Source organism: Trachurus trachurus (assembly GCF_905171665.1).
Source record: "Trachurus trachurus genome assembly, chromosome: 4".
Classification (NCBI taxonomy): Eukaryota; Metazoa; Chordata; class Actinopteri; order Carangiformes; family Carangidae; genus Trachurus; species Trachurus trachurus.
In genome coordinates, this window is record NC_139898.1 from 33194462 (window position 1) to 33221744 (window position 27283).

Here is a 27283-nt window from a genome sequence, read left to right on the forward strand (position 1 = left end):
CTGCTGCAGCAACTACAACCACCGCCCCAACAACCAAAACAACTGCTGCAACAACTACAACCACCGCCCCAACAACCACAACCACCGCCCCAACAACCACAACCACTGCTGCAACAACTACAACCACCGCCCCAACAACTACAACCACCGCTGCAACAACTACAACCACCGCCCCAACAACCACAACCACTGCTTCAACTACTACAACCACTGAACCAACAACTACAACAACTGCACCAACAACCACAACCACTGCTGCAACAACTACAACCGCTGCACCAACAACTACAACCACCGCCCCAACAACTACAACCACCGCTCCAACAACTACAATCACTGCTGCAACAACTACAACCACCGCTCCAACAACTACCGCCCCAACAACTACAACCACCGCCCCAACAACTACAACCACTGTACCAACAACCACAACCACTGGACCAACAACTACAACCACTGCACCAACAACCACAACCACTGCTGCGACAACTACAACCACTGTACCAACAACCACAACCACCGCCCCAACAACTACAACCACTGCTGCAACAACTACAACCACCGCCCAAACAACTACAACCACTGTACCAACAACCACAACCACTGCTGCAACAACTACAACCACTGCACCAACAACCACAACCACTGCTGCAACAACTACAACCACCGCCCCAACAACCACAACCACTGCTGCAACACCTACAACCACTGCACCAACAACCACAACCACCGCCCCAACAACTACAACCACCGTTCCAACAACTACAACCACCGCCCCAACAACTACAACCACAGCTCCAACAACCACAACCACTGCTGCGACAACTACAACCACTGTACCAACAACCACAACCACCGCCCCAACAACTACAACCACTGCTGCAACAACTACAACCACCGCCCAAACAACTACAACCACTGTACCAACAACCACAACCACTGCTGCAACAACTACAACCACTGCACCAACAACCACAACCACTGCTGCAACAACTACAACCACCGCCCCAACAACCACAACCACTGCTGCAACAACTACAACCACCGCCCCAACAACCACAACCACCGCCCCAACAACTACAACCACCGCCCCAACAACTACAACCACCGCCCCAACAACTACAACCACAGCCCCAACAACCACAACCACTGCTGCAACAACTACAACCACCGCCCCAACAACTACAACCACCGCTGCAACAACTACAACCACCGCCCCAACAACCACAACCACTGCTTCAACTACTACAACCACTGAACCAACAACTACAACAACTGCACCAACAACCACAACCACTGCTGCAACAACTACAACCGCTGCACCAACAACTACAACCACCGCCCCAACAACTACAACCACCGCTCCAACAACTACAATCACTGCTGCAACAACTACAACCACCGCTCCAACAACTACCGCCCCAACAACTACAACCACCGCCCCAACAACTACAACCACTGTACCAACAACCACAACCACTGGACCAACAACTACAACCACTGCACCAACAACCACAACCACTGCTGCGACAACTACAACCACTGTACCAACAACCACAACCACCGCCCCAACAACTACAACCACTGCTGCAACAACTACAACCACCGCCCAAACAACTACAACCACTGTACCAACAACCACAACCACTGCTGCAACAACTACAACCACTGCACCAACAACCACAACCACTGCTGCAACAACTACAACCACCGCCCCAACAACCACAACCAATGCTGCAACACCTACAACCACTGCACCAACAACCACAACCACCGCCCCAACAACTACAACCACCGCCCCAACAACTACAACCACAGCTCCAACAACCACAACCACTGCTGCGACAACTACAACCACTGTACCAACAACCACAACCACCGCCCCAACAACTACAACCACTGCTGCAACAACTACAACCACCGCCCAAACAACTACAACCACTGTACCAACAACCACAACCACTGCTGCAACAACTACAACCACTGCACCAACAACCACAACCACTGCTGCAACAACTACAACCACCGCCCCAACAACCACAACCACTGCTGCAACACCTACAACCACCGCCCCAACAACCACAACCACTGCTGCAACAACTACAACCACTGCACCAACAACCACAACCACTGCTGCAACAACTACAACCACCGCCCCAACAACCACAACCACTGCTGCAACAACTAAAACCACCGCCCTAACAACCACAACCACTGCTGCAACAACTACAACCACCGCCCCAACAACCACAACCACTGCTGCAGCAACTACAACCACCGCCCCAACAACCAAAACCACTGCTGCAACAACTACAACCACCGCCCCAACAACCACAACCACCGCCCCAACAACCACAACCACTGCTGCAACAACTACAACCACCGCCCCAACAACTACAACCACCGCTGCAACAACTACAACCACCGCCCCAACAACCACAACCACTGCTTCAACTACTACAACCACTGAACCAACAACTACAACAACTGCACCAACAACCACAACCACTGCTGCAACAACTACAACCGCTGCACCAACAACTACAACCACCGCCCCAACAACTACAACCACCGCTCCAACAACTACAATCACTGCTGCAACAACTACAACCACCGCTCCAACAACTACCGCCCCAACAACCACAACCACCGCCCCAACAACTACAACCACTGTACCAACAACCACAACCACTGGACCAACAACTACAACCACTGTACCAACAACCACAACCACTGCTGCGACAACTACAACCACTGTACCAACAACCACAACCACCGCCCCAACAACTACAACCACTGCTGCAACAACTACAACCACCGCCCAAACAACTACAACCACTGTACCAACAACCACAACCACTGCTGCAACAACTACAACCACTGCACCAACAACCACAACCACTGCTGCAACAACTACAACCACCGCCCCCACAACCACAACCACTGCTGCAACAACTACAACCACCGCCCCAACAACCACAACCACTGGACCAACAACTACAACCACCGCTCCAACAACCACAACCACCGCCCCAACAACTACAACCACCGCCCCAACAACTACAACCACCGCTCCAACAACCACAACCACTGCTGCAACAACTACAACCACCGCCCCAACAACCACAACCACTGCTGCAACAACTACAACCACTGCACCAACAACCACAACCACTGCTGCAACAACTACAACCACCGCCCCAACAACCACAACCACTGCTGCAACACCTACAACCACCGCCCCAACAACCACAACCACTGCTGCAACAACTACAACCACTGCACCAACAACCACAACCACTGCTGCAACAACTACAACCACCGCCCCAACAACCACAACCACTGCTGCAACAACTAAAACCACCGCCCTAACAACCACAACCACTGCTGCAACAACTACAACCACCGCCCCAACAACCACAACCACTGCTGCAGCAACTACAACCACCGCCCCAACAACCAAAACCACTGCTGCAACAACTACAACCACCGCCCCAACAACCACAACCACCGCCCCAACAACCACAACCACTGCTGCAACAACTACAACCACCGCCCCAACAACCACAACCACTGCTGCAACAACTACAACCACCGCCCCAACAACCACAACCAGTGCTGCAACACCTACAACCACTGCACCAACAACCACAACCACTGCTGCAACACCTACAACCACCGCCCCAACAACCACAACCACTGCTGCAACAACTACAACCACCGCCCCAACAACCACAACCACTGCTGCAACAACTACAACCACCGCCCCAACAACCACAACCACTGCCCCAACAACTACAACCACCGCCCCAACAACCACAACCACTGCTGCAACAACTACAACCACCGCCCCAACAACCACAACCACTGCCCCAACAACTACAACCACTGCTGCAACAACTACAACCACCGCCCCAACAACTACAACCACCGCTCCAACAACCACAACCACCGCCCCAACAACTACAACCACCGCCACAACAACTACAACCACGGTCCCAACAACCACAACCACCGCGCCAACAACTACAACCACCGCCACAACTACAACCACTGCTGCAACAACTACAACCACCGCCCCAACAACTACAACTACCGCCCCAACAACTACAACCACCGCCCCAACAACCACAACCACTGCCCCAACAACTACAACCACTGCTGCAACAACTACAACCACCTCCCCAACAACCACAACCACTGCTGCAACAACTACAACCACCGCCCCAACAACTACAACCACCGCTCCAACAACCACAACCACCGCCCCAACAACTACAACCACCGCTCCAACAACCACAACCACCGCGCCAACAACTACAACCACCGCCACAACTACAACCACTGCTGCAACAACTACAACCACCGCCCCAACAACTACAACCACCGCCCCAACAACCACAACCACCGCCGCAACAACTGCAACCACCGCCCCAACAACCACAACCACTGCTTCAACTACTACAACCACTGCACCAACAACTACAACCACTGTACCAACAACCACAACCACTGCTGCAACAACTACAACCACTGCTGCAACAACTACAACCACTGCACCAACAACCACAACCACTGCTGCAACAACTACAACAACCGCTGCAACTACTACAACAACTGCTGCAACAACTACAACCACCGCCCCAACAACTACAACAACTGCAACCACTGCTGCAACAACTACAACTGCACCAACAACTGCTGCAACAACTACAACAACTGCACAAACAACTGCAACCACTGCTGCAACAACTACAACAACTGCTGCAACAACTACAACCACCGTCCCAACAACTACAACAACTGCACCAACAACTGCAACCACTGCTGCAACAACTACAACAACTGCACCAACAACTACAACCACAGCTGCAACAACTTCAACAACTGCACCAACAACTGCAACCACTGCTGCAACAACTACAACAACTGCACCAACAACTACAACAACTGCACCAACAACTGCAACCACTGCTGCAACAACTACAACAACTGCACCAACAACTACAACAACTGCACCAACAACTGCAATCACTGCTGCAACAACTACAACAACTGCACCAACAACTACAACAACTGCACCAACAACTGCAACCACCGCCCCAACAACTACAACCACCGCCCCAACAACTACAACAACTGCACCAACAACTGCAACCACCGCCCCAACAACTACAACAACTGCACCAACAACTACAACAACTGCACCAACAACTGCAATCACTGCTGCAACAACTACAACAACTGCACCAACAACTACTACAACTGCTGCAACAACTACAACCACCGCCCCAACAACTACAACAACTGCACCAACAACTGCAACCACTGCTGCAACAACTACAACAACTTCACCAACAACTACAACAACTGCACCAACAACTACAACCACTGCTGCAACAACTACAACAACTGCACCAACAACTGCAACCACTGCTGCAACAACTACAACAACTGCTGCAACAACTACAACAACTGCACCAACAACTACAACAACTGCACCAACAACTGCAATCACTGCTGCAACAACTACAACAACTGCACCAACAACTACAACAACTGCTGCAACAACTACAACCACCGCCCCAACAACTACAACAACTGCTGCAACAACTACAACCACCGTCCCAACAACTACAACCACTGCTTCAACAACTACAACAACTGCTGCAACAACTACAACCACTGCTGCAACAACTACAACCACCGCCCCAACAAGTACAACAACTGCAACCACTGCTGCAACAACTACAACAACTGCTGCAACAACTACAACCACCGCCCCAACAACTACAACAACTTCAACCACTGCTGCAACAACTACAACAACTGCACCAACAACTACAACAACTGCACCAACAACTGCAATCACTGCTGCAACAACTACAACCACTGCACCAACAACTACAACAACTGCACCAACAACTGCAACCACCGCCCCAACAACTACAACAACTGCACCAACAACTGCAACCACTGCTGCAACAACTACAACAACTGCACCAACAACTACAACAACTGCACCAGCAACTACAACCACTGCTGCAACAACTACAACAACTGCACCAACAACTGCAACCACTGCTGCAACAACTACAACAACTGCTGCAACAACTACAACAACTGCACCAACAACTACAACAACTGCACCAACAACTGCAATCACTGCTGCAACAACTACAACAACTGCACCAACAACTACTACAACTGCTGCAACAACTACAACCACCGCCCCAACAACTACAACCACCGCCCCAACAACTACAACAACTGCACCAACAACTGCAACCACTGCTGCAACAACTACAACAACTACAACCACAGTTGCAACAACTGCACCAACAACTGCAATCACTTCTGCAACAACTACAACAACTGCACCAACAACTGCAACCACCGCCCCAACAACTACAACAACTGCAACCACTGCTGCAACTACTACAACAACTGCACCAACAACTGCAACCACTGCTGCAACAACCACAACAACAACGACAACAACAACCAGTGACGCCTGTTGTGTCCAACTGCATATGATCCTCCTGCTGCTGGGACTCTTCTTTGTCACCCTCTATTAAAGCACAGGAACAAGAGGACAAAGCACCTTTGAAGCCACCAGGACAGGAAAAGTAGATGGAGTCTGGGTGAAGCTGAGGTGGGAAGAAAAGGCATAGATGCAATCAACACATAGATGTCCACACAACTGGAGGAAAAGACATTACATGCTGCAGTGTTATTTAGCAGTTCTGTTTTGTTGCTCACATTAGAGATCTGTTTAGCTTCTTCTATTTTGACTCCCACCTCTTACATCGCGACTTCCAACTACTCCCCTTCCCTCCCAAAATGTAAGTCTAAGGCTGGAATTGTATACATCTTGTGCAGGACATATTTATTTATTTATATTTTTATTTATTATCTATTCATTCAAGTTAAATAACAATAATAATTTTGACATTTTATCCCAGATTCAGATTCCATCTTAATAAACTTAGAGTTTTCTATTATCTTTTATCTGTTTGCTGTTATTTACTTGGTCTTCTATTGGTGGAGACTTGAGCACTTTTTTTTAGAAGGGTTTCTGGATGAATATGCTGTATGATGTTACATATGTTCTGATATATACTGTATGTGTATGTATATATGAATGGACAACTCACTGCAAAATAAATCTACCTACGGGTATCAATAAAGTAACCTGAACCTGAGTCTTCAGAACAGGACCCTGACACCTGATTTGTTTTTAAAAATTAATCTAAACTAAAGCAGAAGCTGGAGCCATCAGAGACTCATCGACATCATCAACACACAAACGTTTCTGTGAGATCATAATCACATCACCTGCTGCAGGTGAAGACACTGTCACATCTGATCAGATTTAGATTAAAAAAAACGATGAACAGAAGAGTCATTTCTTGCATCCACTTATTTTGTTATTTTTGTGAATCACTAAAACATTTGTTTTGTAGGAAGACGTAAAACTGAGAGATGTATAATGGTTCTACAGAATAGAAAAGACAAACCAGTGCTAGGCCTGGTGAGACTGACTATAGAGATTTTAACTGATCGAGCTGTTTTGCATGTATTGATCCAGCTGTGACTTGAAGCGACTGAGGAGTGTGTCCCCCGGGGGGAACGTGGCTGACACACTGTGTTCTAATGTTTGATGTGATGTTACTGTGTTTCTTTGTGTTGCTCAGTGCACAAATCCCAGCTCTCTTGCCTCTGTTGCATTATGATCATTTATTCACTTTGACATAGGCAAATCCAAATCCAGGTTTCTCCGGGTTGTTGACAGAGCAAACAAATCAAAAACATCTTTATGCGTCACCCGTCGAAAACACCTGACGACAACAGTGCACTTCCTGCCTACACACCTCGACCTTAGGATAACAGCACATCTGGCTCCTAAAGGATTTAGAAGGCAAGGCAAGGCAATTGTATTTGTATAGCCCATTTTTACAAACAGTTTGTCTCAAAGGCCTTCACATGGCATCATAACAACATCCTCTGCCCTTAGACCCTCACATCGACTGTTACACAACTGTTTCTGATAAATGCTGGGATATCAGATGTTTTGCTTTTGAATGTTTACAGTCAAACTGGTAGACACGCTCTAATATGTGTAGTTGGCAAAGTGACAGGAAGTTTTCTCCCCATGATAGAAGATGTAATGTAATACTGAGCATAGGCTCCCTATAGGAAGTATGGGTGAATGTAAGGTCAGTTGTTTTCCTGTTAGAATGAATATAGGATATTACATGATATAAACATGGGGGAGGACACAAACACCATATTGTAGAAACGCCACCGGAAGGGTCTTAAATAACATTGATAAGCTAGTTGTTTTAACAACATTACATTAAGTGTGCACAAGCACATAAAATATAGTTTTGCAAGATGGCTACATATATTGTTGTTTTTATTCTTAATTTCACATTTTTGGTCACACAGTTTGCTAAACATTTGGAAAGATAATCAATTAATTATCTTCTTGATCATCACTGGAAAATCTATAAAAATCAGACGCTACTGTACTTTGTGTTACTCTCATGTTTACGTTATGATAACTTAAAACATTTATATTGATTGTGACTCACCAGGATGGTGCATGGATAGTTTGAGCATAAAAGTGGAATTTCAATGTGTAATTTAATTGGATCCAGAGAAATAAGTTACTGGTACTCAAAAAAATTAAAGTTGGCGTCTTTCAGAGTAGCAATAAAGTAAAAGAAATAAGCTAGAATAACTACGTGGAGTAATTTTTACACAATCAAAATCAAGTTGGTTCAATATAATTAAAGCAGATATCAGTGGAATGTTTTTGTTAATATAAGTCCTAAATAGTCCTATTTTCCGTCAGCAATCACTTACATGAAGTATTTCAGCCTAAACACGAGTCTCTCCGTCACTCTGCTCTGCTGTAACCCGAGGAGAAAATTTTCCTTGTGGGATACAAGTGTTATCCAATGAGGAGAGAGAACGGCATGAAGGGCTGTGTGTGCAGCCAAGGGATGCGCGTGAATGTGGTGACGTAGCACGAGGACCAATTGATGCCTGACAAGGGCGGGGGCTGCTAACTCATGGTGCGTTCAAAGAAACTCGTACTTTGTGTTTTTCCTTCCTGTGAAGTCATACCAGTTCGATCTGGTACGAGTTCACGGGTCGGAAGTTACGAGTGGCCGTTATAGGGAACTTTCACAGACAACAGGATGGTAAAAACACGAGCTACGGGTTACCTGGAACGCTACCAAGTCGTAGTTGTGACTTGAAGCTGTAACTTACGGTTTCAAAAGCCTGCCTTGAATGCAGCATTAGCCGAAACGGCCGTGAAGCTGATATCTGCTTTAAGCTTGTATGTGGGAATGTACTGTATGTACAGGTATGGTGGAGGATACACGTCTGTGGTCTTTGACGTCATATTTGTAAAGTAGTGTATTCCTTGTGGCTGTGCGGAAAGTGGAAACAAGTTTCATGAAAAGGACAATAAAATCTAAATCTAATCTAATCTAGAGGACAAAGCAAATCATGTAAATTTATCTAACTAGAGAAGTCTTGCAGCATTTACCCAGTAACAGCTAAATTGAAATAACTTAAATTGTTACCTCAATTTCTTTCATGTTGAGTTAGCATATTATTTTTTAGAGTGAAGTGCATTTCAGAGAAATCTGTGAAGATACACTGACACATATGGAATTGTACTAAACTGTACAATGAATGTGTTTTAAACCTACTGTCCATTGAGATTAACTATTAATATTCGCCATAATAATATCAAATATTTAAGCTGCATTGTAGCACAAATACAGGCAAAATTATCTTTAATTAAGTACTGCATGTTATTTATTAGCATATAAATAATAGGATTTTGCACATATGTTGAGCCGTACCATTTTCTTTTCTTGTAGTAGACTCTTCAGGTAAAACAGTTCACACCACAGCTGTGTTGTTGGGTGTAAAAATACTATATTCAATGTATTTGTAATGTTTTATGTGTGAAAATCAAATCAAGCGCTGATGAAGTGAAGTGACAGAAGTGAACAGGACAGATCAATAATAAAACACACCCACCTTCTGTTTTTCCTTTGAAACAAAATGAGATGTGTTCCCAACACAGATAATAGAAGAACAGATGTCACATTGAGAGGACAGGCGTATGCGTGACACTCAACCTACCTGCTGAAGACGTAGATTTGATTTTAAAATAACAAATTAATAAGTTATAAATAGAGAGCAGCCGGGCATCAGATGAACAGCAGGTGTGTCAATGAACAACAACAAGGCAGCACCTCTTTAAGAACATGCTATGTTTACTTTGGACAGAATTAAGTTGCATATTGATGGATGGATGGATGGATGGATGGACTTTATTCTAGACTCAACAGATAATGAGACATCTTTAGTGACGGTAACTCTTACTCTGCCAATCATTCAACAGCTCTTTGTTTAACTTCTTCATTTTGTGTTTGTGCTGTTGAATAACTGTGTCAGGAGTAAAATGTACAATATTTAGTAGTCTAGGCCTAAAATGTTTAAGGGCACTCACTGAAATACTTGTTGGAGAGTATTAGAAGAGGTTTTTATTATTATTATATATTTTTGCTGCAAATCACGGTCAGCGACGTTACCATAGACGATAACAAGAACATTTATTTCATGCTTTTCAGCTGTGTCACCTCACACTCCTCAAGTGGCATTCAAGAGCATTGCAAACTGTAGAAAATATAATAAAAAAACACACACATTAAAGGGATAGTTCAACATTTTGGCAAATTGGCCCATTGCCATAATCGTTATAGTCATAGCAGTAGGTTCGTTACCTTTATTTGTCGGTGTAAGCTATTTTTAGAACGGCGGAGCAGCAGGCTGCTCAGAGCTACACTACAGAGGCTCATGGGATTTCTTGGTTTCCCTCATCAAACTCATCAAATACACAATCCAACAACTCCACAACGCTCTGGTGGACAAGTTGTGACCTGCACATTCACCACGCTATGAGATAATAACGGAATGTCACGAAAAGGAGTCATTTTCGAGGTAAATACAGGGTAAATAGTCTGCTTGCTGAAAAACTGTCCCTGAAGGCAACGCGCATCAGCGGTTTTGCATAAATTTACCTCTAAAACAGCTCTGTCTCGTAATGTTCCGTTATTATCTCATAGTGTGGTGATTGTGCAGCTCACAACTTCTCCACGACAGCCTTTTGGAGTTGTTGGATTGTGTATTTGATGAGTTTGATGAGGGAAACCAAGAAATTCCCTTAGCCTCCGTAGCGTAGCTCTGAGCAGCCTGCTGCTCCGCTCCGCCGTTCTAAAAATAGCTTGCACCGACAATTAAAGGTAACGAACCTACTGCTATGACTATAGGGATTATGGCAATGGGCCAATTTGCCAAAATGTTGAACTATCCCTTTAAGGCTGTTTCGTACTGTTTCAGAGTTCAAACAATGGGCGGGGCTCATAGACTACAGTCCTCCTCCGTATGTAAACACTGCCAGTGAATGGGTGAGTAATGCTGTGTGATGGAGTGTGAGGTGTGAGGGAGGGAGGAGCAGGTATGTCAGACCGTTTCTTGCTTGTTGGAACAATATCCAAGTGGAAACATCAACAAAGGTCTGAAGCGTTGTTGTTGTTGTTGTTCTTTGTCCCGCCCAAGTGATTTTATATTTTGAAATTCCACACATGCAACAAACATCAAGTGTATCTGCATATTATGATTATAACACAGAGTTGCCAGTTCCATATAGAAACAGATCCTGTGGTTTTTAGACATTTAATTTATGATATAATGTATGATTTATGATATATATATAAATAAAAATAGAATAAAATAATAAAATATACAGCTCATCAGTCATTGTCAGTTACAGTCCAGGTTTTCTGTATGTCAGTCATATTCTCATAAACACAACATCTCAGTAAAACTTTAAAGGAATTTCTAAATATTTAATTATTTTCATCTTAGTGTGCAAAGGTCAAGGTCACCGTGACCTCACAATCCATAACATATGAATCTAATTGTTCATTATGACATTTAGTAAAACACAAATATCTATAAGATGAAATGATGAAGTGATTAAATATCATTTATTAGATCAACCCCTGCATTATGAAGGGATGAACAGATTACTGACAGAGATAATTAATTCAGATCATAGATCTTATAGTTAATTAAGTTAACATCGATCAGCCACAACATTAACACAGGAGACTGTTTTATTGTTGTGGCTCTACATATTTGCAACGTGAATTGTGGAATTTAGGACATTAACCGTCATCATTCTGGTTTTGGTTGTTATTAAACAAACATACTAACTGATGACACTATAAAGGGCGTGAAAAAGGTGTTCACATGATTGTCCACTGAACAAAAGAGGGGTTGACCGTCTGAATGATCCTACTGTAAAAAATGGGAACACACCCAAACCCTGACGTTGGTACACATGAACGTAAAGCACCTGTACAGTAGCTATATAAAGTCCAGCAGGCTGATCAGCTGCACTGTCACCATCCACTCACCTGTTCATCATGATGAAGCTGATCCTCTCTCTGACTCTGGTCTGGGCGCTCGCCAGCTCAGGTAAGACCACCTCTTCTTACTGTGGAGATTCTGCAGGTACAAGACGACCAATATTTAGAATAGAATAGAACAGTACTTTATTAATCCTTTACAAGAAATTATTGTGTTACAGCAGCTCCAATAGAATAGAATAAAAGATACAGATATGATAATTAGGAGAATAAAATAACTTAAAAAAATTATTAGAAGACAGAGTTATTCAATTAGTGAACAATCAGTGAGTTAGATGAACAATTGTGCAATGCAATTTAATGTACTTTAAGTTAACAGAGAAATAAAAAGAACTACATCTTAAAATCTTTGGGCCTGAACTCACCTGTGATCAGACCACCTTAGTCGGATGTTATCACCAGGAGTGAAGGAAGTGTTTGTGATAACAGCAACAATGATAATTGGATTTCTGAGCTTTTATAAACCATCAAACCCTGTAACCCTAAAGATTTGCACACCATTGACTTTACGTTTATTTTTCTCTCCACTGCAGCTCAAGCACGGAATTGTCTGACTTGCACAGATCAGGCATGTTCAACAACAGTATCAGTGTCATGCACCACAGAGACCATGTGTGTGACAGCCTCTATTTCAGGTAGTCTCCTCTTCATGTTGTCGATTACTTTTCACTAAAATACACGTGTGTTTTCCATCAACATTAACAAACTGCACTTGGGCTGTGTAGCTGTTTCAGGTACAACTCCAACACAGCAAATCACCAAAGGCTGTGCAGCGCCCTCCCTGTGTCTAGCCACAGGTGCTCAGACGTTTTCAGTGAACTTGGGTGTTCAAAGTGCGCTGGCATCAGCTGAGTGCTGCAACACAGATGACTGCAACTCACAAACTCTACCCTGTAAGTACAGAGGGATGGCTGTGATCTTATTGAAGACCAAAAATACTGGAAACTCTATTTTCACTTAAATGTTGTTTTCTGTTTCAGTCCCTACTGCTGAGGCTGCCAACAGCCTGTCATGTTTGACTTGTGACCCTGTCACATCTCAATGCACCACTTCATTAACGTGTACTGGATCTCAGGATCGCTGTTTTCAAGCAACTGGTGAGTGTTCTCCTTATCTGATATGTGTCCTGACTGCACTTTCACTTCGTCATTTTAGTCTGTTTTTGAGCAAAGAAGCTAAAACTATCAATAATCTACCTTTTGATCTAAATCAAATAACACAGTTAAACTATTCTCCATAAGAGGTGTAAAGCGAAGGAGCTGGAATTCACAAAAATTATATGAATTTATACAATAATCATTTTTTCATTCTACAGTGACAGGTGGGTCCACAACCACACCAACCTTTGGCTGTGCATCTTCAAACATGTGTGATGCTGCAACCAGCGTGGGAAGTCTGCCCTTCCTGGAAAGTATTGGTACCGTCAGCAACCCAACCTGCTGTACCACCAATGATTGTAATACTGGGATAACCACAACAACTGCTCCAACAACTACAACCGCTGCAACAACTACAACCACTGCTCCAACAACTACAACCACTGCTGCAACAACTACAACCGCTGCAACAACTACAACCACTGCTGCAACAACTACAACCGCTGCAACAACTACAACCGCTGCTCCAACAACTACAACCACTGCTCCAACAACTACAACCGCTGCAACAACTACAACCACTGCTGCAACAACTACAACTGCTGCAACAACTACAACCGCTGCACCAACAACTGCTGCAACAACTACAACCACAGCACCAACTACTACAACCACTGCTCCAACAACTACAACCGCTGCAACAACTACAACCGCTGCTCCAACAACTACAACCACTGCTGCAACAACTACAACCGCTGCAACAACTACAACCACTGCTCCAACAACTACAACCACTGCTCCAACAACTACAACCACTGCTGCAACAACTACAACCGCTGCAACAACTACAACAACCGCTGCTCCAACAACTGCAACCACTGCTGCAACAACTACAACCACTGCTCCAACAACTACAACCACTGCTCCAACAACTACAACCACTGCTGCAACAACTACAACCACTGCTGCAACAACTACAACTGCTGCAACAACTACAACCGCTGCACCAACAACTGCTGCAACAACTACAACCACAGCACCAACTACTACAACCACTGCTCCAACAACTACAACCGCTGCAACAACTACAACCGCTGCTCCAACAACTACAACCACTGCTGCAACAACTACAACCGCTGCAACAACTACAACCACTGCTCCAACAACTACAACCACTGCTCCAACAACTACAACCACTGCTCCAACAACTACAACCGCTGCAACAACTACAACCGCTGCTCCAACAACTACAACCACTGCTGCAACAACTACAACCGCTGCAACAACTACAACCACTGCTCCAACAACTACAACCACCGCTCCAACAACTACAACCACTGCTGCAACAACTACAACCGCTGCAACAACTACAACCACTGCTCCAACAACTACAACCACTGCTGCAACAACTACAACCGCTGCTCCAACAACTACAACCGCTGCTGCAACTACAACAACTGCTGCAAAAACTACAACTGCACCAACAACCACAACAACTGCTGCAACAACTACAACAACTGCTGCAACAACTACAACTGCTGCAACAACTACAACCGCTGCACCAACAACTGCTGCAACAACTACAACCACAGCACCAACTACTACAACAACTGCTGCAACAACAACAACTGCACCACCAACAACTACAACCACTGCCCCAACAACTACAACAACTGCAACCACTGCCCCAACAACTACAACCACAGCACCAACAACTACAACAACTGCTGCAACAACAACAACTGCACCAACAACTACAACAACTGCTGCAACAACTACAACCACTGCCCCAACAACTACAACAACTGCACCAACAACTGCAACCACTGCTGCAACAACTACAACCACTGCCCCAACAACCACAACCACCGCCCCAACAACTACAACTACCGCCCCAACAACTACAACCACCGCCCCAACAACTACAACTACCGCACCAACAACCACAACCACCGCCCCAACAACCACAACACCAACAACCACAACCACTGCTGCAACAACTACAACCGCTGCACCAACAACCACAACACCAACAACCACAACCACTGCTGCAACTACAACCGCTGCACCAACAACCACAACCGCTGCACCAACAACCACAACACCAACAACCACAACCACTGCTGCAACTACAACAACTGCACCAACAACCACAACCACTGCTGCAACAACTACAACCGCTGCACCAACAACCACAACCACTGCTGCAACAACTACAACCGGTGCACCAACAACCACAACAACTGCTGCAAAAACTACAACCGCTGCACCAACAACCACAGCCACTGCTGCAACAACTACAACCGGTGCACCAACAACCACAACAACTGCTGCAAAAACTCCAACTGCTGCACCAACAACCGCAACAACAGTGGCAACAACCACAACAACTGCTGCAACAACTACAACAACTGCACCAACAACCACAAAAACTGCTGCAACAACTACAACTGCTAAACCAACAACCACAACAACTGCTGCAACAACTACAACCGCTGCTGCAACAACTACAACTGCTGCACCAACAACCACCACAGCTGCCCCAACAACTACAACCACTGCTGCAACTACAACAACTGCTGCAACAACTACAACTGCTGCACCAACAACTACAACTGCTGCACCAACAACCACAACACCAACAACCACAACCGCTGCTGCAACTACAACAACTGCACGAACAACCACAACAACAGCTGCAACAACTACAACCGCTGGACCAACAACCGCAACAACAGTGGCAACAACCACAACAACTGCTGAAAGAACTACAACCGCTGCTGCAACAACCACAACCACTGCCCCAACAACCACAACCACTGCCCCAACAACCACAACCACTGCTGCAACAACTACAACCGGTGCACCAACAATCACAACAACTGCTGCAACAACTACAACTGCTGCACCAACAACCGCAACAACAGTGGCAACAACCACAACAACTGCTGCAACAACTATAACCGCTGCTGCAACAACTACAACTGCTGCACCAACAACCACCACCACTGCTGCAACAACTACAACTGCTGCACCAACAAGTAAAACCGCTGCACCAACAACCACAGCAACTGCTGCAACAACTACAACCACTGCGTCAACAACTGCAACCACTGCTGCAACAACTACAACCACTGCTGCAACAACTACAACCACCACCCCAACAACTACAACAACTGCTGCAACAACCACAACCACTGCCCCAACAACTACAACAACAACTGCACCAACAACTGCAACCACTGCTGCAACAACTACAACAACTGCACCAACAACTGCAACCACTGCTGCAACAACTACAACAACTGCACCAACAACTGCAACCACTGCTGCAACAACTACAACAACTGCAACCATTGCTGCAACAACTACAACAACTGCACCAACAACTGCACCAACTGCATCCACTGCTGCAACAACTACAACAACTGCAACCACCGCCCCAACAACTACAACAACTGCACCAACAACTGCAACCACTGCTGCAACAACTTCAACAACTGCACCAACAACTGCAAACACTGCTGCAACAACTGCACCAACAACTACAACCACTGCTGCAACAACTACAACAACTGCACCAACAACTACAACAACTGCACCAACAACTGCAATCACTGCTGCAACAACTACAACAACTACAACAACTGCTGCAACAACTACAACCACTGCTCCAACAACTACAAGCACCGCCCCAACAACTACAACCACTGCTGCAACAACTATAACCACCACCCCAACAACTACAACCACCGCCCCAACAACTACAACAACTGCTGCAACAACTACAACCACCGCCCCAACAACTACAACAACTGCACCAACAACTGCAACCACTGCTGCATCAACTACAACAACTGCTGCAACAACTACAAGCACCGCCCCAACAACTGCTGCATCAACTGCAACCACTGCTGCATCAACTATAACCACCACCCCAACAACTACAACCACCGCCCCAACAACTACAACAACTGCTGCAACAACTACAACCACCGCCCCAACAACTGCACCAACAACTGCAACCACTGCTGCATCAACTACAACAACTGCTGCAACAACTACAACCACCGCCCCAACAACTACAACCACTGCTGCAACAACTACAACCACTGCTGCAACAACTGCAACCACCGCCCCAACAACTACAACCACTGCTGCAACAACTGCATCCACTGCCCCAACAACTACAACCACTGCCCCAACAACTACAACCACTGCTGCAACAACTACAACAACTGCTGCAACAACTACAACCACTGCTGCAACAACTACAACCACTGCCCCAACAACTACAACCACTGCTGCAACAACTACAACCACCGCCCCAACAACTACAACCACTGGACCAACAGCTACAACCACCGCCCCAACAACTACAACCACTGCTGCAACAACTGCAACCACCGCCCCAACAACTACAACCACTGCTGCAACAACTACAACCACCGCCCCAACAACTACAACCACTGCTGCAACAACTACAACCACAGCCCCAACATCTCCAAACACTGCTGCAACAACTACGACCACCGCCCCAACAACTACAACCACTACTGCAACAACTGCAACCACCGCCCCAACAACTACAACCACTGCTGCAACAACTGCAACCACTGCCCCAACAACCACTGCTGCAACAACTACAACCACTGCTGCAACAACAACTACAACCACTGCTGCAACAACTACAACCACTGCTGCAACAACTACAACCACCGCCCCAACAACTACAACCACTGCTGCAACAACTACAACCACCGCCCCAACAACTACAACCATTGCTGCAACAAGTACAACCACCGCCCCAACAACTACAACAACTGTTGCAACAACTGCAACCACTGCCCCAACAACTACAACCACTACTGCAATAACTGCAACCACTGCTGCAACAACCACAACAACAACAACGACAACTACTACCAGTGACGCCTGTTGTGTCCAACTGCATATGATCCTCCTGCTGCTGGGACTCTTCTTTGTCACCCTCTATTAAAGCACAGGAACAAGAGGACAAAGCACCTTTGAAGCCACCAGGACAGGAAAAGTAGATGGAGTCTGGTGTGAAGCTGAGGTGGGAAGAAAAGGCATAGATGCAATCAACACATAGATGTCCACACAACTGGGAGAAAAGACATTACATGCTGCAGTGTTATTTAGCAGTTCTGTTTTGTTGTGATTTGTCCACACCGCTCACATTAGAGATCTGTTTAGCTTCTTCTATTTTGACTCCCACCTCTTACATCGCAACTTCCAACTACTCCCCTTCCCTCCCAAAATGTAAGTCAAAAACAGCTTTGTTTCTGCTGCCATTATTGAACTGATAGGCTGAAATTGCATACATCGATTTATTGTGCAGGACTTATTTATTTATTTATTTATTTATTTATTTATTTATCTATTTATTTATGTATTTATATGTTTATTTATTATCTATTCATTCCAGTCATATTAATTTTGCCATTTTATCCCAGATTCAGATTCCATCTTAATAAATTTAGAGTTTTTGCTGTAATGGCTTTTATCTGTCTCTTTTTTTAGCATGGTTTCTGGATCAATATGCTGTATGATGTTACATATGTTCTGACATGTGTATGTGACTGAACAACTCACTGCAAAATAAATCTACCTATGGGTATATCAATAAAGTAACCTGAACCTGAACCTGAGCCATCAGAGACTCATCGACATCATCAACACACAAACGTTTCTGTGAGATCGTAATCACAGGTCTGCTGCAGGTGAAGACACTGTCACAGCTGATCAGATTTAGATAAAGACGATGAACAGAAAATTTTTTATTGTTTTTCAGCTCATTTCCTCTAAACAGTCTTCACATCCTTTAAAACTGACAATGCAACAGTTTCATGGTTTATTAAAATGCATGCATCCACTGATTTTTATGAATCACTAAAACATTTGTTTTGTAGGAAGATGTAAAACTGAAAGATGTATAATGGTTCTACAGAATAAAGACAAACCAGTGCTATGCCTGGTGAGACTGACTGTCAACATTTGATATATTGGTCCACTGTACTGATCGAGCTGTTTTGCATGTATTGATCCAGCTGTGACTTGAAGCGACTGAGGAGTGTGTCCCCCTGGGGGGAACGTGGCTGACGCACTTTGTGCTAATGTTTGATGTGATGTTACTGTGTTTCTTTGTGTTGCTCAGTGCACAAATCCCAGCTCTCTTGCCTCTGTTGCATTATGATCATTTATTCACTTTGACATAATGCAAATCCAAGTTTCTCTGTGTCGTTGACAGAGCGAACAAATTAAAAACGATCTTCATAGCACAGCCGTCGAAAACACCTGACCACAACAGTGCACTTCCTGCCTACACACCTGGACCTCAGGATAACAGCACATCTGGCTCCTAAAGGATTTATAAGAGGAGCTGGAGATCAAATCTTTGGTTAATTATTGAAACACCAAAATGTGGATGTGAAGTTATCAAACATTAGTTCAGGCCTGAGATTCTCCTGTGATGTCGATCTCATTGTCAATTCACTGTATAACAACGCTGTTCTAGGATGAGACGGGAGCTGACGTCACTTCAGAGGGAAACCAGCAGCTGCCACAGAAACGTGTGTTGAGAAGCTCCAGTCTCTGAGGGGCGGTGTGTTCAAGGACACTGTGAGTGTGTGTAGAGGATTATCTGTACTTGTTCTATAGAAGGATTCACTCTGACTCTGTGTTTTTTGGAACAGTGATTATACTTGCTAATGTCGTGTGATGATGAGCCTCGTGTTAGTACTGATCAATAATTATCGCTTTTATTGATATCCAGTGTCAGCACATTAATTTCTACATTAATGACAAACCTTTGAATCAAAGAATAATCAAGACTACCAATAAAAAACTGTAATATATTAAGGAAGATGTTGACATGGGGACATAATATTATCATAAACATCCACTGGATATAAGAAGACACAATTCTATGTGTTATATATGTGATGTTGTAAAGTTTGTATGTGTGGAAAACATAATACATTTCCATATTTACTTTCACATAATTTCTATATGCTAATTAATTTAAACAACAAATGAATTGTATATACTGTATGTGTAAACATGTATTTCTATTGCATATGATATTAACATATTGATAGCCTCGGTATGTAGAATATCAGTATATCATGTTGACAAACTGCCACTTTGAATTTTTGTTTTAATTATACTGGCATGATGGTTTTTATTGTTTTATTTGTTGTTTGCCGGTGCATATTCTCATTTGTCCAGGTCATAGTATTTCAAAGGAGGTTAAATCGAAAGCAACTGGACTTAGTTGTTTGTCTAGGAAGACGTTTCACCTCTCATCCAAGAGGCTTCATCAGTTCATGTACGCAGCTGACCAGGCTGGGACTGGTCCAACTATCTGGTGTGGAGACTCACTATTTAACCTCTTGTGTGGGCGTTTCACAAGGGTGATGATGTCACTGGTTCCCTTTTGTGCTCCAAGTGCCAACGACAGTCGTTGGAGTGACAGTCGTTGGTGGGAAGTTGGTTTCGACTTCGTTAGTGCCCTATTGTGTTCTAACGACAGTCATTGGAGTCACTTGCCACTTGTGAACAGTGGTTGTTCTTTGAGGCTAGATGGTTGAGTCTCCTGGGAAGGGATGAAAGGGCAGCATTGTAAATTGGAGACAGGTGGTGTCTCAGACCTCCTCCCCTGTTGAGGGACGGTTTTTCTACTTTTACAAAAATGGCTTCTTTAACTCCTCTTTCAAACCATCTGTCCTCTCTGTCTAGGATTTGGACATTGCTGTCCTCAAAGGAGTGGGCTTTCTCCTTGAGATGTAAATGAACAGCAGAGTCCAGTCCTGAGGAGTTTGCTCTCCTGAGGAGTTAAAGAAGCCTGAGGAGTTAAAGCCTGAGGAGTTAAAGAAGCCATTTTTGTAAAAGTAGAAAAACCGTCCCTCAACAGGGGAGGAGGTCTGAGACACCACCTGTCTCCAATTTACAATGCTGCCCTTTCATCCCTTCCCAGGAGACTCAACCATCTAGCCTCAAAGAACAACCACTGTTCACAAGTGGCAAGTGACTCCAATGACTGTCGTTAGAACACAATAGGGCACTAACGAAGTCGAAACCAACTTCCCACCAACGACTGTCACTCCAACGACTGTCGTTGGCACTTGGAGCACAAAAGGGAACCAGTGACATCATCACCCTTGTGAAACGCCCACACAAGAGGTTAAATAGTGAGTCTCCACACCAGATAGTTGGACCAGTCCCAGCCTGGTCAGCTGCGTACATGAACTGATGAAGCCTCTTGGATGAGAGGTGAAACGTCTTCCTAGACAAACAACTAAGTCCAGTTGCTTTCGATTTAACCTCCTTTGAAATATTTGTTGTTTGTTTTCATTTTTGTTTCTATCTTTTTGTGAAGCTCTCTGTGACCTCGTTAAAAAAGGAGTATTATAAATAAAGATGATTATATGGCAGGACATTCTGTATACAACAGTAGTGATAATGTTAACTTCAAAATGTTCACAAAGAAAACATCTGTGGAAATCCTCCACCTCTGCTGATCTCAGGCCAGATCAGATAATCACATCAGTTATTTCTGATCAAACTCACTGAAACATTCAGACTCGGTTTGGAGAAACTTGTCCTTTCCTTCAGTGGCTCCGTGTTACAATCAATTTTATGGTCCTTTAAATGCAGCAGTGACGTAGCATCTGGGTGGATGAGCTCAGGTGTGTTCCACCTGTCTGACTCACCTGTGCGGCCTTCCATGTGAGTGTTGTAGCCGGGCTCTGCAGGCTGGTCGAGGCTCTGATCCCGAGCATCGAGCGAAGCACCAACGCTCAAGGTGCGCAGCGTCAGGTGGTATCAGGTAAATAAAAGCAGAGCATACCCATAGTGCACGCACTCAGCTAAAACCTGCAAGAGGAAGGTAGAAATGGATGAAGGGTAGACTTAATGAAAATTATGTGTAAATATTATGCCAGAGAACAATGTGCAATGTTACACTTGATTTAACACACTCCCTCTTGGTGTTATTTTTAGCTACAGGCTGCATCCTCCTCCTGCTGTGACAAATTCACCCCCTGGGATTAATAAACTTAATCTTGTCTTGTGTTGAAAACTAAATTTGTTTTACTATATTTACATCAACATAACTTTTAATTAAATATTAGGCTAGTTTATTTTACATAACAAAAAAGGAACTAAAACTGAGGACCAACATCATTGTTAAAATTGAATGTGAACATACTTTTCTCACTGCTGTGGATCAATATATTTTTTTCAAACATATTAAATGAATTCTGCTTAGATAAAATAGCCTGAATGAAAAAATATTTATAATCGATTTGCAAATGATTAATAGAAAGAAAAAAAATTCAAGGAAAGAGAGGGGAGATATGAGCTATCAACCAAGAATTATACTACATTAAAACATGTGTATCTCTGTGGCTGGAGTAAAACTGTGGAGTAGCTTGCCTTTTCTATCTGTAGGCTATAATACAGTATTTAGCCTATGAACTACGTTTGAACTAAGGGATGTATTATTGAAGGTCGATTGATTGTGATTGATGCTTGACTGTAAATAATTTGTGCACAAGATCGAATAAACCAAACTAAACTAAAAACAAAAATCTGTCCAGATAAGCCTCTCTAATTTACAGCGTCAGACCCCCAGCTGTTGGCTGATGAACAGGTGAGATAGTGGGATTTGGGGGGGAAACTTCAGTGATTGCTGAAATTTGGCATCAGAGCTACACGCTCTCAATTAAACATGACTTCAAGCCTGAGTGACATGCAAACGAGTAAGTTACATAAAACAGATCTGGAGCGAGGATGAAACGGCCGTTTGAAGAACTGCAATTTTTGGTAGGCTACTTCCGTGTTCGCAATTTTTTTTTTTTTTCAACCGTTGGGGGTACACTGGAAGCCGCCAGGCGAGGTAAAAACATCAATTGTTCAATTGTTGGGGAGTTAAAACATTTATAATGATAGATCTGTCCGGTAATTTTATTTATTTATTTTAAAACTACGACCTATTTCTCATTAGTGCCTCTAGGAATTTTGTAGTACGAGCTCAATCACCCCTAAAGTGGACTGTACCATTTCGTAGCCGTTAGATGAATGAGCGCGAAATTGGAATCGGTTTGCTTCACTCTGGAAGTTTCAGCCGATCCAGAAATGGAGTGATGTGTGGGTCAGCAGAAGCAGCAGCAGCAGCAGCAGCTAACTAGCAGGTAAGTACCCAACTTGTACACGTTTTTTCTTACCGTTTTTTTTTTCTACTTCTTCTTCTTTCTTTCTTTTTTAATTAGTCTGTGTTAAATATCTATAGTCAACACTAACGTCGGCTAGTGTATAGCCATACATTTGGTGAATTGATGTTAGCTAACTGATAGCACAGTCTAGTGTTAGTTTAGCATCAAGACACCAATATGAAATACTGTATGAGCCCATGTAACTTTAGCAAACAGTCATAACCTGTGATCATATTCATCTTGACATGAATGAGCGCGAAATTCGAATTGGTTTGCTCCACTCTGGAAGTTTCAGCCGATCCAGAAATGTGTGGGTTCATAAGCAGCAGCAGGCAGCTAACTAGCAGGTAAGTACCCAACTTGTATATTAGCCTAATATACACGTTTTTTCTCACAGTTAGTCTTTCAGTTTTTTTCCTCTTTAGTCTGTGCCTATAGTGAACACTCACGTCGGCTGGTGTATAGCCAGGTTTGGTGAATTGATGTTAGCTTACTGATAGCACGGTCTAGTGTTAGTTTAGCATCAAGACACCCATATGAAATACTGTAAGAGCCCATGTAATTCAATTATGCACACTTTAGCAAACAGTCATAACCTGTGATCATATTCATCTTGACATCGGTAAGCCTGTTGTTGTGGTTTTAGATTTATAAAAGCCATCCTCCTTCCTGTCTTTGAACAATATTGAGATTAATGTGCACATTTTTTGTAATGTGATCCCAAGAAACTAAGTAGGCTACTTTGATAAAGTACTGTTCAGTTTTGAAATAGGCTCTATTTTTTAATGAGCTAACTTGAGGATTTCAACATAATGCCACTTATAGGCTACTGTCACAGAGGGAAATGTTGAACTTTATACTTAGCTGTATTTATATGACAGCTTTAGTTTCTGGTCACGTATCAGCTGTGGGGATAAGCTAAGATTAGATAAGATAATATTCCTTTCATTCATCCCAAAGTGGGAAAAAAACAAAGGAAAAAAGAAAAGAAAAGCAAATGGACCATGAATTTTAAGTACTCTGTAAAGATAGTAGCCTATATCATGCAAACAGAAAAATAAGAAATGTTATTCACACCAAAATGAAAAGTATTTAAAAAATATTACACAGTGTTCAGTGTTTACATGTGACATTTACAACGGTTGACGACTAGACTGAACATTTAATGATATCCTAATCACTCGGTTTTTCTTTCACAATGTGCAATAATCAATAACAGTCTGTTCAAATTGTCTCTTGAGCATGTATGTAACAATATAATAATACACTAATTTTCAAAATTATATTTGTATGGAGAACTGTCAAATAACAATTTCCTGTGTGGGATTTATAATGATTATTTCAGTAGACCAGACCATTGTTGATGACAGCCTGCAACATACGACTGGTCGACCAGCACTGGGAGCAACCTGGAATTCAAGCAGCGGTAAGACGTCAGGACAGTGATTATTCCTTAAAGAAACTTTATTGTGATCCACCTAAGATCCTTGGCACTATTGTGTCTTACTTTTATTTATGATTATTTGACCTACTTTTTTATTCATTATTCATTTTGCTGTTATTCTTTTTTTTAACACACTGAGTAATTCACGAGAGTGTCTCAAAAATGCAAAATGTTCTTGTCATTATTATGATGATAATATTTACAAAGTTATGCAATGCTCTCAAAGAATCTATTTTGCACAGTGAGTTCTACTCTCACTTTTGTCTGATGTGATAATATACCTATATTATATTTAGGCCTGTGATGTTCAGTGCGAACAGTGTTGTGTTGACAATTTAAAGCTTAATACCGGTATACACATTGATAGAAGGATGTCAGTATCTCTTCTGATGTTTTAGAGCCATGACCTGCCTCATCAAGGATCTGATTGTTCCTGTTATAATTCGCTGCCCTCTTGTGACCAGAGTGGGCTATTACCTCTGCATCTCATTAACAAAGGCTGGAGCTCATCAAGCCGAGGGATCAACAGGTGTGTCTTACCTGGATTCCTTTTTTAAACAGGAACCTTCAGTGTGTTGTGCTGTGTCCTTATAGAGTTGGCTCTGTACCTTCAGACATGTCAGACCATCCTGAATTGACTGTTTTTTTGGCTGTTTATTCATCCATTCCGCCAGAAACCCTTTAATCAGCTCTTTTGATCAGACCATTTATAAAACTAGTGTAACCGGTGTAACCTCTGCGTTGTGTTGTCAAGAAGTGAACCACAATGCTCTGGTCTCAAACGTCTTTATTTTCTGACGGAGATGATAAAAAAAACACTCACCTATCCCACAGAGTAGAAGACAAGAGAGAGAGTTTCAGCGGGACATGGCCATTTTATAGGAAGACATGGGGTTACCCCAGAAAGAATACAGGGGCACACAGGGCCAAAGCAAAGCTCCGCCCGGGGAGGAATACCCGTCAGGTAACTCAAATTAATACAATTTTGTGTGATTATACATGTTGCATAACCCCTGTTACACTAATTAGAATCAATAAGGATCAGTGGCTGATGGATGTGAGCACCTTTAGTTTTGCTGGATGGTAGCAGGACATCTTCTCATCCCTGATACACTTGATATAGCTACTGTGCAGATGTTTACAAAACCTCAGATATTGGGCCTGTTGCCTATTTTTACAGTATCACCATTCAGGCATATTGCAACAGTAGCTCAGTGATTTTGCTTATTTTAGGCTTTACTGAAGATAAAACCAAACCAAACATGTCTTTTATTATATTTGTACTGCAATTTTCAGCCAAACTTGACTGTTGTTTGGGAAGAAGATTATTTTGTTCATCAGTGTGTCTGTTGCATACAATGCTCTAAATTTCCCTAAATTTGGATTTTCTTGTCCCTCTACCAAGTCATGGCAGCAGACAACAATAAACCCAAGTCCAGACTTCTCCTCTCAGAGTCCTGGTGGCTCGAAAGCTGCTTCGTCCTCTTGTTCCTGTGCTCTAATAGAGGGTGAAGAAAAAGAGTCCCAGCAGCAGGTGGACCACACCCAGTCGGACACAACAGGCGTCACCGGTAGTAGTTGTAGTTGTTGTGGCATTTGTGGTTGTTTTTGTGCCATTATTACACAAGTTGGTGTCGCAGCAGAATGGTTTATAGACAGGAAAACCTTGCTGGAAGAGCTGGGCTCCTGGGTTGGTCACAGCGTCACACACGTTCATAGAAATACAGCCAGAGATTGAAGTGGTGGGCCCAGTTTTCACTGTTGATCAAGAGTATTCAGTTAAAACTAGTCATGTTACACTACATATACTACAAGGAAAGTGTTTCATGAAAGCAATGACAAAGGGCCCTATTTTAGTGGCGCAACTCAGGGTGGCGCAGCGAAGCGAGCCCTGACGCAGCTGGCGAAGTGGTATTTTCCTCCAGTTCAACAAGGTGCGCAGTGGATTCGGTAAATTGGCAGACTGCTGTGCGCTGA

At 43.6% G+C, this 27283-nt stretch overlaps 1 protein-coding gene across 1 annotated transcript; it reads left to right on the forward strand.

Moving 5' to 3' along the window:
• Positions 1-12524: 12524 nt before the first annotated feature.
• LOC310985377 (uncharacterized protein) lies at positions 12525-25944 on the forward strand (the record flags this gene model as incomplete). The annotated part of the gene is made up of 6 exons (XM_083970952.1): positions 12525-12576; positions 13262-13420; positions 13508-13624; positions 13843-13968; positions 22389-22451; positions 25901-25944. The coding sequence occupies 6 exons, from the start codon at positions 12525-12527 to the stop codon at positions 25942-25944; spliced, it is 561 nt and encodes a 186-aa protein (XP_083827078.1).
• Between the last annotated feature and the right edge of the window lie 1339 nt (positions 25945-27283).